Source organism: Aptenodytes forsteri, unplaced genomic scaffold (genome assembly GCF_000699145.1).
Source record: "Aptenodytes forsteri isolate BGI_AS27 unplaced genomic scaffold, ASM69914v1 Scaffold119, whole genome shotgun sequence".
Classification (NCBI taxonomy): Eukaryota; Metazoa; Chordata; class Aves; order Sphenisciformes; family Spheniscidae; genus Aptenodytes; species Aptenodytes forsteri.
Genome location: NW_008796165.1, coordinates 8,818,106 through 8,830,464, shown reverse-complemented (window position 1 = coordinate 8,830,464; position 12,359 = coordinate 8,818,106). Strand labels below are relative to the sequence as shown.

The following is a 12,359-nucleotide window of genomic DNA, read 5'->3' as shown; positions in this document are numbered from 1 at the left end:
AAACACATATTCAAGAAAAGTAAATGTAACAAAAAATCCAAAAGGTATCCAATACTTTTAATTAGCTGGAAAAGATTTTTGAGGTAGCTGAATGTCACATCTGACTGTGTTTTAACTTGTTTTTACTTAGATGAATTATCCCCTCCTTTATCTGAGCAACAAAACAGAGAACAAATTCTGGCAAGTTTGGAAAGATTTATTCGAAAAGAGTATAATGGTATGTAACAGTAGGTGGTGATTCTTGATAATGCTTTCTTCATTCATGTTGTCCAGAGCATGAAGATGTAATTTGTCTCATTATTGCTCATTGTCCTTGCTTTAAGCAGTGGCATTGCTTTTCCCTCTGTATGTAAAGCTATCTTGCAGAGTTCTAAACTGAACATCCCTCAATGCTATTGCATGGAAATGTCCCTAGAGTGGAGGAAGAGCTGCAAGAGTAATAATGCAGATAGAGGATTATTGCAGTCAGGACAAAAAGAAAGTTTGAATGGGCCCTGGCCAGTTGAGTTTAGTGTTGTCTGGGTCATGGGCCAAGTACTTTTGTTGCCTAGTCACCAGTGTTTAAGTATCTTAGAAATCCTAATGAGTTCGTTATTTTCACATCCCTTTTATAAAACAGGGAAAAGTATCTTACTACAATGATGGAAGTCAAGGCACAGAGATGCAAAGTGATTTTTTGGAGGTGTTGTAAAACAGTGCTAGAGCCTGGTACCAAACCCAGGTCTCCTGAATTCCAGTCCATTGCTTTACACAGAAGGCCATCCGTTCTGCTGTAGCTGGCGTGTGATGAAGGAACTGTGAACTGCACTTCCATCCACCAGCTGTGCCCTCCATTTACGGGCAGCAGCTGAGGATTGAGACCTGTTACAGAACCTTGAAAGACTTAAAATTTCTGATTCTATTAAAGGTTAGGAAAAAGCTGTAAATAGGTGTTATATATATTTTCCTAGCATTGATTTCAGTTGAACAGATAAATGCATTCTTTTCAATTAGGAAGAAATTGCTTCCTCTCAGTTACGTAATTTTGCTTTCCTTTACAAGAATAAACATACATTATAATATTGTTTCAAAAAAAAAGTAAACAAAACAATTGGGAAAAAATGTTCCATAAAGTATATTAATCTTACTGCTTGTATGTTCTTGAACAGTATGTTATGGTTACAGAAACTTACTGATTGACCAAATTTACCTAGTCACAGGAAAAAAATGCAACCTAGATAAAGTATGAGTGGAACCAGAAATATTGCTTGGGCTGCTTAAGAGTAGCTCTGTCTTATCTGTAGGGTAACGCTGTACTGATGATTGGGTTTGCACCTTATTTTGATTTATTTCAAACAGGAAAGTGCAGTCACATACCACAAAACATTGCACCGCATTTAGAGATGCTATTTAATGGTAATAGTAATTCTGTAACACACCTCACTCATAAAAAAAATTACATGGGCTTTATCTTGCCTTACCTTCTATAAATAATTTTTGAAGTATTGTGCTTCCTCCTTTATCAAAGGTGAGGTCTTAGAAGTGACATTGTAAGCTCTCTTTTAAAGCTCATTTTTATGGGCACCTACACATCTCAGTTAAGCAATATTCCATAGTAAGCACTTACCATTCAACTGTAAAAGAATTTATCTTTTTTTGGTCTATTCTTTTGATCAGACAAAGCCAGACTTTGCTTGTTTGGCTCTTCAAAGAATGGATTTGGATTTCGGGACAGTGATCTAGATATCTGCATGACGTTGGAAGGCCATGAAAATGCAGAGGTAAGAGTTTTGAAACTGATAAAATTTACTAGTTTGAATTCAAGAATTCTTTAAGTTTTTTTTTATTAAGATTGCTGTACACAGAAAAGGTAGGATTTTGCTAGTAGCACATTGGCTTGTTGCACTCTGCACAACTGAAGCAAGATATAGCCTGTTTTACTTTTAATGCCCTGTAGACACACATTTAGTGTACTGTAGTTGTCCACATAGAGAATACGGATCACCAGTTTACGTAAATTCATGTGCTGGCCTATTGCTTACTTCTGTTTGTACATCGACTTTTCCTCTATGAAATACACGTTTGATAGTAAATGTGCTTGTTGGGATAGGATCCGTGTTTTAACATCTGAAGCTGTGATATTTGTTTTTCCTAGAAATTAAACTGTAAAGAAATAATAGAAGGTTTGGCAAAAGTTCTTAAGAAGCATCCAGGTAGGTGTTTTAAAATATTATTTGTTTTGTATTTACATTTACTATATAAGTAGTTAATGGAAATGTTTTATGTACTAAAGTGTTACTTCCCCAGGTTTGAGAAACATCTTGCCTATAACAACAGCCAAAGTGCCTATAGTAAAATTTGAACACAGACGAAGTGGCTTAGAAGGAGATATCAGTTTATACAATACACTGGTAAGCATCTGTTTGTGTTTGGTTTTGTGTTCAAAGAAAGCTTTTTAATTCATTGTAACTCACTCAAATAATAATTTGAGGGAATAATTTTGAAACCAGAATTAAAATGCTTTTGTGTGTTTGGGTTTTTTTTTCTACATTATTTAAATTCAGTGGCCCACACCCTCAGCCCAACCCAAGTAGCTGTATAACCTGATGGCAAGAGCAGTGTCATGGCACACAAAGCATTTTTGTGAATGCTCCTGAAAAGCTGTTAGTGCCACATTCTCCATGGCCTTTCTGCCATCATGAATAGTACATCCTATCCCAGCTTACATCTAGCACAATGAAATTGAACGATTTCTTATTTAATGGGCTCACATTCACCGGTGAAGAAGATGCAATTTGTGGAATTTGATCCAATGTGAGTCATCTTACGGACTTATATCTTTGCTGGTGTTTTCCAAGGTTCTTATTGTTGTTACTGCATGAATAAGTGTCCTGATTACACCTTTCAGTTATGTTTGTGCAGGAAATGTTGCATGAATTTTATGGAATATTGTTGTGATTTTTTGCCCTCCAATTGTATTATGCATCTCCTGTGCTTGAACTGCAGACTATACTATAATTAACCATAAATAATATTGAAACACCTGTTTGTTTGGGTTTTTTTTCCCCCTTTTCCCAGGCGCAGCATAACACAAGAATGCTGGCTACATATGCAGCTATTGATCCTAGAGTGCAATATCTGGGCTATACAATGAAAGTTTTTGCAAAGGTAATATAAAAAGAAGGAACTTATTTGTATAATACAGTGTTTTCTGATACAGCCACTGAGTTTACCTTTTGCTAATACCAACTGGAAAGGAGACAGTAGCATGCTATTAATATGAAGTGCACCTTCTTAAGCTGACTATGCTCCGTCTGATTGTGTGTGTCAGAATCAAGTTCTTTAGTCCTGGTATCTTCTGCTATCTGTTGAAAGATTTCTGTCTAAGAGAAAGCTGATGAAAGGAAAACTTTAATTTTTTTTCAATTTCAAACCAGCTACAGTACCAACTGGAAAGGAGACAGTAGCATGCTATTAATATGAAGTGCACCTTCTTAAGCTGACTATGCTCCGTCTGATTGTGTGTGTCAGAATCAAGTTCTTTAGTCCTGGTATCTTCTGCTATCTGTTGAAAGATTTCTGTCTAAGAGAAAGCTGATGAAAGGAAAACTTTAATTTTTTTTCAATTTCAAACCAGCTACAGTGCAAAAAAAAAAAAAAACCCCAAAAAAAACTGGAAAAAATGGTAACTGTAAGATGAAGGGCAGGTGGAGTGAAAAAAAAAAAAAAAAACCCAAACAAAACTGGAAAAAATGGTAACTGTAAGATGTAGGGGCATGTGGCTGTGCATGGGCTTCCCAAGTTTCCATATCTAGGACCAGCCCAGAGATTACTGCAGCTTTTTTCTGGCCTACTTGCCTTGTTTTACTTACTGTAAAAGTCAGGAGTAGGTATGGGTTGATGAATGAATGCGTAAGTCTCTACTTGATGTGCCTAGGACATACGCTTGACTTCAAGAGTTTGGAAATATCAAATACCAAATTTCCTGCATCTTTTTTTTCCTTATGATATTCTAACAGTGTTACACTATACAGCCTTTGATAATTGAAACATGGTGTTTCTTTTTATTCAAGCTGCACTATTAAATACACTCCCCAAACACATCCAAAGAAAGTTTAGTGAAACAGGGGCAAATAAAAAATGGGTTATAGAGAGTGTATCATGCTACCAGATGTTAATGTAATAAAATGCATCAAGATGAATAAAATAACCTTGTTCCAGAATGGAATGGACGTGTTCATTATACTGTCACCAAGACTAGTAATGATTTTTTTTTTGGTGTGGTCACAATAGTGCAGAATATTGCCATGTCTCTTCTGTGTCCAGATTAAAAATGCCTTCTGTTGATAATAATGAATCTTACCTTTTTTTTTTGTAGTATTGCATACTATTGTATACATTCTAAAAATCTTACTGTAAAGACCAAGTTTCCAAGTTGTGAGACATACACTCTTGAATGTATATGTATGGAGGTGACTTCATAGCTATACAAATACTCTTGTGTATAAGCAAAATGCTTCCTCCTCTGTTTGCATTGGCAGGAAAACCAGGAACAGCTGTCACTGCTGCTGCTAATGTGAAAGTAATTTGTGAATCCCTGTTTTTTCCAGACATAGGAGGTTAAAAATGTATTGTTTGTTATGACACATGCTTGAAGCAAAGGGTAGCTTAGAAGCAGATGCTGTAGAAAGGTTATACTGTGATAAGATTTTCAAGCATAGTAAGGTAATTCGCTGATGTTTGTTTTACGCTGTGTTGTGCAGGCTGGACCATGGTTTAATTAGGTATCTGTATGTATGCTACCAAAATGCCAGGTATTGCCTAAGTTGCCAGTACAACATGGAAATACTTGCCTATTAATTAATAATTAAAAAAAAAGGGAGGGGGAGGGGGACCGAAACAATAAGGAATCATAGAAACAGCTCTAGTAACATGAGTTTAGGAAAATTAAATTTTACAGTATTGAAACCTGGACACCAGATGTGAAGATTTGTTGGGATTTCTGTTTTGGGGGTTTTGATTTGGTTTTTTTTTTTTTTTCAATTTGGCACATTATAAACTAAAAAAAAATATATATTTTGGCTATGAGAAGCTTTTCTGGTTTTATGTTAGTCAAATTATGCTGTGGATTTGCCAGATGGCACTTGACTCTAAAGACATTTATTTTTCAGGCTTCATAAAACAATTTTTTGGTTATGAGATGAATGTATTTTCTGTTACTGGTGGGGTTTCTATTTGCTCTCTGACATAGTTGTTAGTCTTGAATAATAAAATATAAATTCAGTATTTTGTTTAAAATGTATTTTTTCAGCGCTGCGATATTGGTGATGCATCCCGTGGTAGTCTGTCTTCGTATGCCTATATTCTTATGGTTTTGTACTTTCTACAGCAGAGAAATCCACCAGTTATTCCAGTTCTTCAGGAGGTAGGTTTTCAGAAAAAGAGGCTGTGAAAATAGATGCACTGTTTCTTCAAGCCAAATATGAGAAGTCTGGGCTTTTAGGATCAGGGGGATGAATGAAATACGGGGCCCTTCTGCATTAGCAGGTTCCTAACTCCCGCTTGGTTTTAGTGGGTAAAACTTATGAAGAAAATTACAACAAAATCGGGAATCTGTTGGACCTAAGTTCTGCTGTTACATTTACTTTGGGATTTTGGTCTTATGATGATATTTATATGCTGAACAGGATAGAAAAAAAAATTGGCAGGTGGTATGGAGAGAAGGGAATTGTAATTATGAGACTGCGCCAGATGCTCTTGAGATGCGAGTCCAGCTCTTCCATCAGTTATTGTCAGAAGCACTATTTATTGCTCAACACCTTATCTGTAAGAGAAAAAGTTTAATTTATGATTTTATGAGGGGGGAAAAAGATAACTAATGCTTTGGTACAACTTTAAAGGTACTATTTTACATGTGCCATTGCATGGGTGGGGAAAATATAATTAGTCAGCTATCTACCTCTTCCTGGATACACTCTGGAACTCCCAAGCACTTCTGAAAATTACCCCTTTCTGCCTTTTTTGTTGTCTGCGTGCAAGAGGAAAATTAGCTTAAGCACTGCAGTTGAGACTCAGACTTTCTTGCTGATACTTTAGTAGTGGTTGGGGGTTGTTATTTTATTGCTATCCTGAGAGTGCATTTAAATAACAGTGGAATTTCCCCTTGGCTTTGCTGAAGTCAAAATGTAAAAGGAGTCATAAAGTCTCCTTAGAGATTTTGTGGGCAAGAGGGATGTTGGAATCTTGATGAGGTAACTCAGTCATGTTTTCTTAGTTACAAAGAACAAGTAAAAATAAAATACCCAAATAATTTGAGAGACGTATAGCAATAATGCAAAAAGACTTTCAAACTTTTTACCAATGGGAAATTCTGCCTATATAAGAAGTAATTGTTAAAATTAAAAGATTTATATTTTTGTATTATTTCTTATCAGCAAAACTGCAGGTCTTTTATGGTGACTCTGAATTAGAGTGGTAACTGTGTCCCTCTCTATTTCGGCAGATATTTGATGGAAAACAGATTCCACAAAGAATGGTGGATGGATGGAATGCCTTTTTCTTTGATGCCATGGAAGAATTGGTAATATTCTAATTCCAGAAGAGTCACTAAAACTTAAAGCTTGTTTTTATGGGAAAGTAATAAATTTCTAACAGTGTAATATATGAAAGAGTAGTTAAACTTCCATATCCATGTTATTATAACTTCCCAAATGAGTCCTGTTTTGCTGAAATGAGTGTCTGCTTTTTTTTGGTTTATTTTAAATAATTTCTAAATAACATAAATCAGGAAAAATACTTTTTACTCTTAAACAGTCCAGGATTGAGCTCATGTTAACCGTAGTGATTTAACCTTACTTTAACCAGTGAAACTGTTAAAGTCAAACCAAGTGAAACTGTTCATGGTAGAGAAACTCATAGTTACAGAGGTAGTTCAGGAGAAGAAGTACTTCAGTAACTGTAACTGAAAAAATTGTCTTCAATTGCATGCAGAAGAAGCGTCTGCCTTCTCTTGGAAAGAACACTGAATCACTTGGAGAACTCTGGCTAGGGTTGCTGCGATTCTACACTGAAGAATTTGACTTCAAGGAATATGTGATCAGCATCCGGCAGAAGAAGCTGTTAACTACGTTTGAGAAACAGTGGACATCCAAATGTATTGCCATTGAAGGTACTTATCTCCTGAATTTTTGTTCCATTAATGAGGGAGTGATGAATGCTGTTGCTTGAGGATCTGTTCTCCTTGTTGCACAGGATCTTTATGTGAGGAAACTACCATCAATGTTTAAAAAAAGCATTGTTTGCAAGTCCTACAGCTTACAAAATGAGATTAGACTCCTTACTTTTAGTATATGTCAGTAAATTGCTCTTACTTTATTATGGTTAGTCACATATTTTTAAAACACTCAGCATTGCTTTGCTATCATCTACTCTGTGAGAGCATTTAAAATGGAATTGTCTGTGTAAAAAAACTTAGTTGCAGCATTTTTTTTCTGATTCTGATTTGTTTTTCTCCCTTCTTTACACAGATCCTTTTGACTTGAATCATAATCTTGGTGCTGGAGTCTCTAGGAAAAGTAAGCTATTAATGTCTACTAATGATTAATGTTCACTAATTTTTAAAGTGTTTTGCCTTTTCTGTTTTTTTCCAATAACTTTGTTTTTCTTCAATAGTGACCAATTTCATAATGAAGGCATTTATCAATGGGAGAAAATTATTTGGTACCCCATTCTACCCAACTGTTGGAAGAGAAGCTGTAAGTTTTCATAGTTTTTAGTATGTTTTTTACTTTTCTTCGTCCACTGAATTGATGCATCCAAAGCAAATCTCTTATATTGTCCATACCAAATTGATAAATACATAAATGTAATTATAGATCATCTGCATAAAATGTACAGCTTAGTATTGGGCTCCTGCAATATAAAATTCACAGGAGTAGCTGGATGGGTAATGGGTATTTTTGGCAGGTTTGGGTAAAGTAAGCTTGTTTTCGTTTTTGTTTTTTATAAAACTTTTCATTGTGTGACATTCTGCATTGCAGAAAACTGCAAAATCGGCTATAAAACCCAGAAACAGCTTTAGGAACTTTACTAGCTATTCATGTAGCTAAAGGAAACAGACTCACGAGATGTTACATTCTACTTATTTTTCCAGTTGGTGGGGAAAGTAAGGGTTGCTGCTTAAGGAAGGAAAAGGATGATGATCAACTTTTTTTTTTTTTTTTTTTTTTTTTTTTTTTAAATCAGTTGACCTTCAAAATTTGCATAGTGAGTCAGGGTCAGGAATGTGTTCATGCAACATCATATTAGAGAAAGTACTCCTTTGTGCTACAGGGTCCAGTCATCGATGCGTAATAGAGAACTATTTTTTTTTTTTTAAATATAAGCAAATAAATCAGCTGGAATTAATACTTTTAACATCTACTTAAAAAGGTGTTTTTTAAGACAGTTTAGAGGACTGTTCTCCCAATGGCTTTCAACAGGGTTTGTGTTTCTAAGGGATTTTGAAAATCTTTTGAAAGCTTTCATTTCCCCTCATCCTTCCCTATCATCTCTTTTCCATTTGCTTACTTTATCTGTGTTTTTTCTGAGTTTGTGTTAAATGTTTTTTGATGCAGTGACTGTGTTCTGTTTTGTGCTGTGCCTAATAAAATAGGACTTGTTTTTATTGGGGCTTTTGAGTACTACTGTGATACAAATAATAATGAATTACAGTGTGGATGTAGTTGTCTGTAACTGACAAATATGTGCGCATATGTAATAAATATTGCTAATAAGTTTTTTTTAATTGTTTGCATACATATTCAACACAAGGCTATAGGGCTTCTGGAAAGCACGTACTGTGTGTTTGTATATGTGGTTGGTTGTGTTCTGCCTCATCTCAGATTTTCACTGAACATTATATGTAAGGATAAAAGGCAAGACAGAAAGCAGCCTTAGCATGCAAATGAGCTATATCTTACGTGAAGGAAATAATGCCAATAGTATTACATAGCATTTTATTTCTCCAAAGTACCCAAGAAAGAAGGAGTTCTTGATCTCCTTCCTAAGTCAATGCCCTGTATTGCAGGTTAGTGCTACAGAGAGGAAACTGTAGCAAAAAGGTTCAGTAAATTACCTGTCTACAGTAGGACTTCGTTCTTGAGCTGGGGTTAGGACATTTCTATTTGTACCTCTATTTCAATCTTTCAGGCAAGATAGTACTTTCACAATGTTTATGTTGCCCAGAGGCTGTGGCCTTTGCGCTGACACACATCAGAACTGCAGCTGTCCTTAGCAAATTGCAGGGGAGGGGAGTGATATAGGTCAGTGTGCAGATGCTCCATCTGTTTCCCACCTGAGCTTTGTTCTTTCTAGGGGGATATAATCATGTCATTTGGGAAGGGACATAGGCTGCTTCAGAAAGCATACAAGCAGTGACTCAGATACCAAAATAGATCATATGCAAAAAATTGCCCTCTGAGGAGCCTTTGGGGAAGCGGAAGGGAGGCAGCAGGCTGGAGCCTGGATAAGCTGTTCTGGAAATTCAGCCTCTGGCGCTAGGAGTAAATACCCCTTTTTAGCCCAGACTGCTCCACATCTCTGAAAAAGCTGCCATTATCTAGAGGATGAAAAAGACTAGGTATAATCTAAGAAGTAGTGACATTTAGGGAACAATAGGAGATGAAAGCTGTCCGTTTTGCTTTCATTTCTCAGTCTTGTGTGAATGGTTTATATATATATTGTATCTGTCTGATGTGTTTTGATAGGAATACTTTTTTGACTCAAAAGTGCTGACAGATGGGGAACTGGCACCCAATGACAGATGTTGTCGTGTCTGTGGAAAAATTGGTCACTACATGAAAGACTGTCCAAAGAGGAGGAGGTAAGTAATATGCAAAGCTAACATAAAATCTTTGAGATTAAATCAGGAGAGATTTGGATATTTGAAATTTTAATGGAAATGAAGAATATACTGAATTGCAGAGAAAATCAAAGCTTCATATCTGATCCTCAACTTCCCATCCTATTTTTGCTTTTCTTAAGACTATTTCTGATCATCTCTTTAAATCTTAGAGTATTTATGCAAGCACACACAGAGTAAAATCAATGGTCTATAATGTGTTAATACTTTTGCTTCATGATCTATCTGTAGTTACAGCTTACCTTAAAATTTAGATCAGTAAATTATCTTTTTATAGTGTAAACATTCAGATGGAGACCATACTACCTGACTGCACAATTTGTAATGTATTAAAATGGATTTTCTGTAGTAATCATGTTTGGAAGGCTGTTGAATTTGAATTGTTCTATAGATCTGATAACGTACCTCTGCAAGGCAGGTAAAAGTTCATTTATTAAAATCTAGGAATAGTTAAAATGTACATAGTTAAGGTGCATTTCTGTAACATCATACTAGTGCCAGTCACTTAGTGATCTTGCACTTGTACATTAATTGCACTTAGAGTTTTGGATCCAGTACTCCTGCAAAAGGAGTCCCTAGTACATGCAGTTCAATGTCTCCAAAGAGAGTTTAGCAGGAATTAACAGAGAATGTGCACTCCTTGCATTTTTATGTCTTTGGATTTTTAATGACCCATTCGGTGTAGGTTGTCTGACTCCTAAAACCTGTTTGAAGCCCTTAGAATGCAGATTAAAGTCTGGGCTTTTTCATTTACTCCTTATGTTCAGTTGTGTCCTCCATAACTCTTCAAAAGATTCTTGGTCTCTTCCTGCTACAAAGTCCTTATTTACAGCCTTTTGTTCAGTCAGCAGAGTTCAAGATACATGAAACTGGACTGGAACCCTAAGGTCACAGGTTGACTATTTCTTTCAGCCGCTCCCTTAACAAACTCCTCACAAGCACTAGCACATGGAATAGCATCACCTCTTTCCTTACATCTGCCTCAGGAAAAGAAGTTGTGATCTGCTCTTCACACAAACTGCTACTACAGGACAGCCACACAGACACTCTCTCAAATTGTATATACAGCTCACAAAATAGTATTAATATTTAACAATCCTACAGATATCATGTGGAAAAAAACCTTTATTTCTTGTCTTGGTTCCTGATCACTAGTTCTCCTGTTTGTTGCGTTAGTACTGAGTGTTTGAAAGAGCCTCAGTGCTTTCTTTCACATCCTGTCTAGGCTCAGGATGCTAATATACTCTTATAGAGAATTATGCCATCTCCAGTCAGGGGGAAGTTAGATCTACAAGATACAGCTAACTTGTTTTGTGTATATTCTGACTCGGTGGGATTGTTGCATAGAACTACTCTCAAACTAACTGGCAGGCTAAACCTACTTAACTGCAGATATAGTTCTGCACTAATACAGTCAGATAGCTTCTGGACAATTCTGGGGAGCTTCTAAGTTCGTTAAGTTTATACAAACAGGTTGTTAACCAGCCCAGATTCTGATAGTGTTTTTTTGGGATTCCTGAGATGTTTGTATTCTGGTACAGCTGTTGGTTATGTAACCATTTCCTTTGAACATACCAATATCACAACTCTACAGAGATTTTTTTTTTTTGTGGTTTTGTGATATTGCTAATAAAAATTATTATTCAGGTTGAAGAAAAAGGAGAACGAGAAAGATGATGAGAAAGAAGTGAAAGAAGATGATAGAGAAACAAGAGAGAAAAGGTGTTTCATCTGTGGGGATGTGGGTCATGTTAGAAGAGATTGTCCTGAATTCAAACAAACCCGTCAGAGAAATAATAGCGTGCCAGGTAAGTTAGTTTATGTGTTGTTAGTATAATTTGAAAGTTCCGAGATCCCTTCTCTCTAGGTCTCTATACAGACCTGGTAATTGTCTTAAAAAAATTCTGCAACTAATGATTTCAGTCATTGCAAATACAGCTTTTAGTCTAAGTGTTGCTTTTCTTCAAGGGGAGTAATGCCTCCTGAAGTACAGTCTTTGCATGGGTGGTAAAAATGTACTCAGCAGTAACTATAGTGTACTTCAGGGTGTTGCATTATTTGTCTTCTACTCACAATGGGTGCATTTAGGAGTAGTAATAATAGTAATAATTGAGTGCATTTCCTCTTCCAAATGTTTCTCAAATGTTAGCTAACCCTCCATCATCTGTGAGAGGTAAGTAAATGTATTTTCACCAAAAATCAGTGGTCTTAAAGTAACATTTCCAAAAGCATACAGATGCATTAGGAAGCTAGATCCAGCTTTCAAATTACTGTTAGTAATTAGAGACAAGCCTGACTGCAAACCCATTCAAGTTAGGCTTTTAGGTGCCTGTGGTACTTGGAAAAAGTAGAGAAAGCAATCATAAATGAACTTCAGAGAGAACCTTGCTGCTTTTCTGTATTCTGATATGCCTTTCTCTCTCTCTCTCTCTCTCTCTCCCCCCCCCCCCCCCCCCTTCTCCCTTCCCCCTCACTCCCT

At 36.1% G+C, this 12,359-nt stretch overlaps 1 protein-coding gene across 3 annotated transcripts in view; it reads left to right on the top strand.

Annotated features, from left to right (window-relative positions):
* Positions 1-12,359, top strand: part of ZCCHC11 (zinc finger CCHC-type containing 11) — a 41,477-nt gene that overhangs the window by 20,903 nt on the left and 8,215 nt on the right. For all 3 annotated transcript variants that reach the window (XM_009287373.1, XM_009287372.1, XM_009287374.2), the window contains 12 exons: positions 131-217; positions 1,657-1,760; positions 2,135-2,192; positions 2,287-2,390; positions 3,058-3,147; positions 5,291-5,404; positions 6,482-6,559; positions 6,970-7,147; positions 7,506-7,553; positions 7,651-7,733; positions 9,726-9,841; positions 11,528-11,688. In XM_009287373.1, coding sequence (XP_009285648.1) covers positions 131-217; positions 1,657-1,760; positions 2,135-2,192; positions 2,287-2,390; positions 3,058-3,147; positions 5,291-5,404; positions 6,482-6,559; positions 6,970-7,147; positions 7,506-7,553; positions 7,651-7,733; positions 9,726-9,841; positions 11,528-11,688 — 1,221 coding nt within the window. The remainder of the gene's footprint in view (positions 1-130; positions 218-1,656; positions 1,761-2,134; positions 2,193-2,286; positions 2,391-3,057; positions 3,148-5,290; positions 5,405-6,481; positions 6,560-6,969; positions 7,148-7,505; positions 7,554-7,650; positions 7,734-9,725; positions 9,842-11,527; positions 11,689-12,359) is intronic.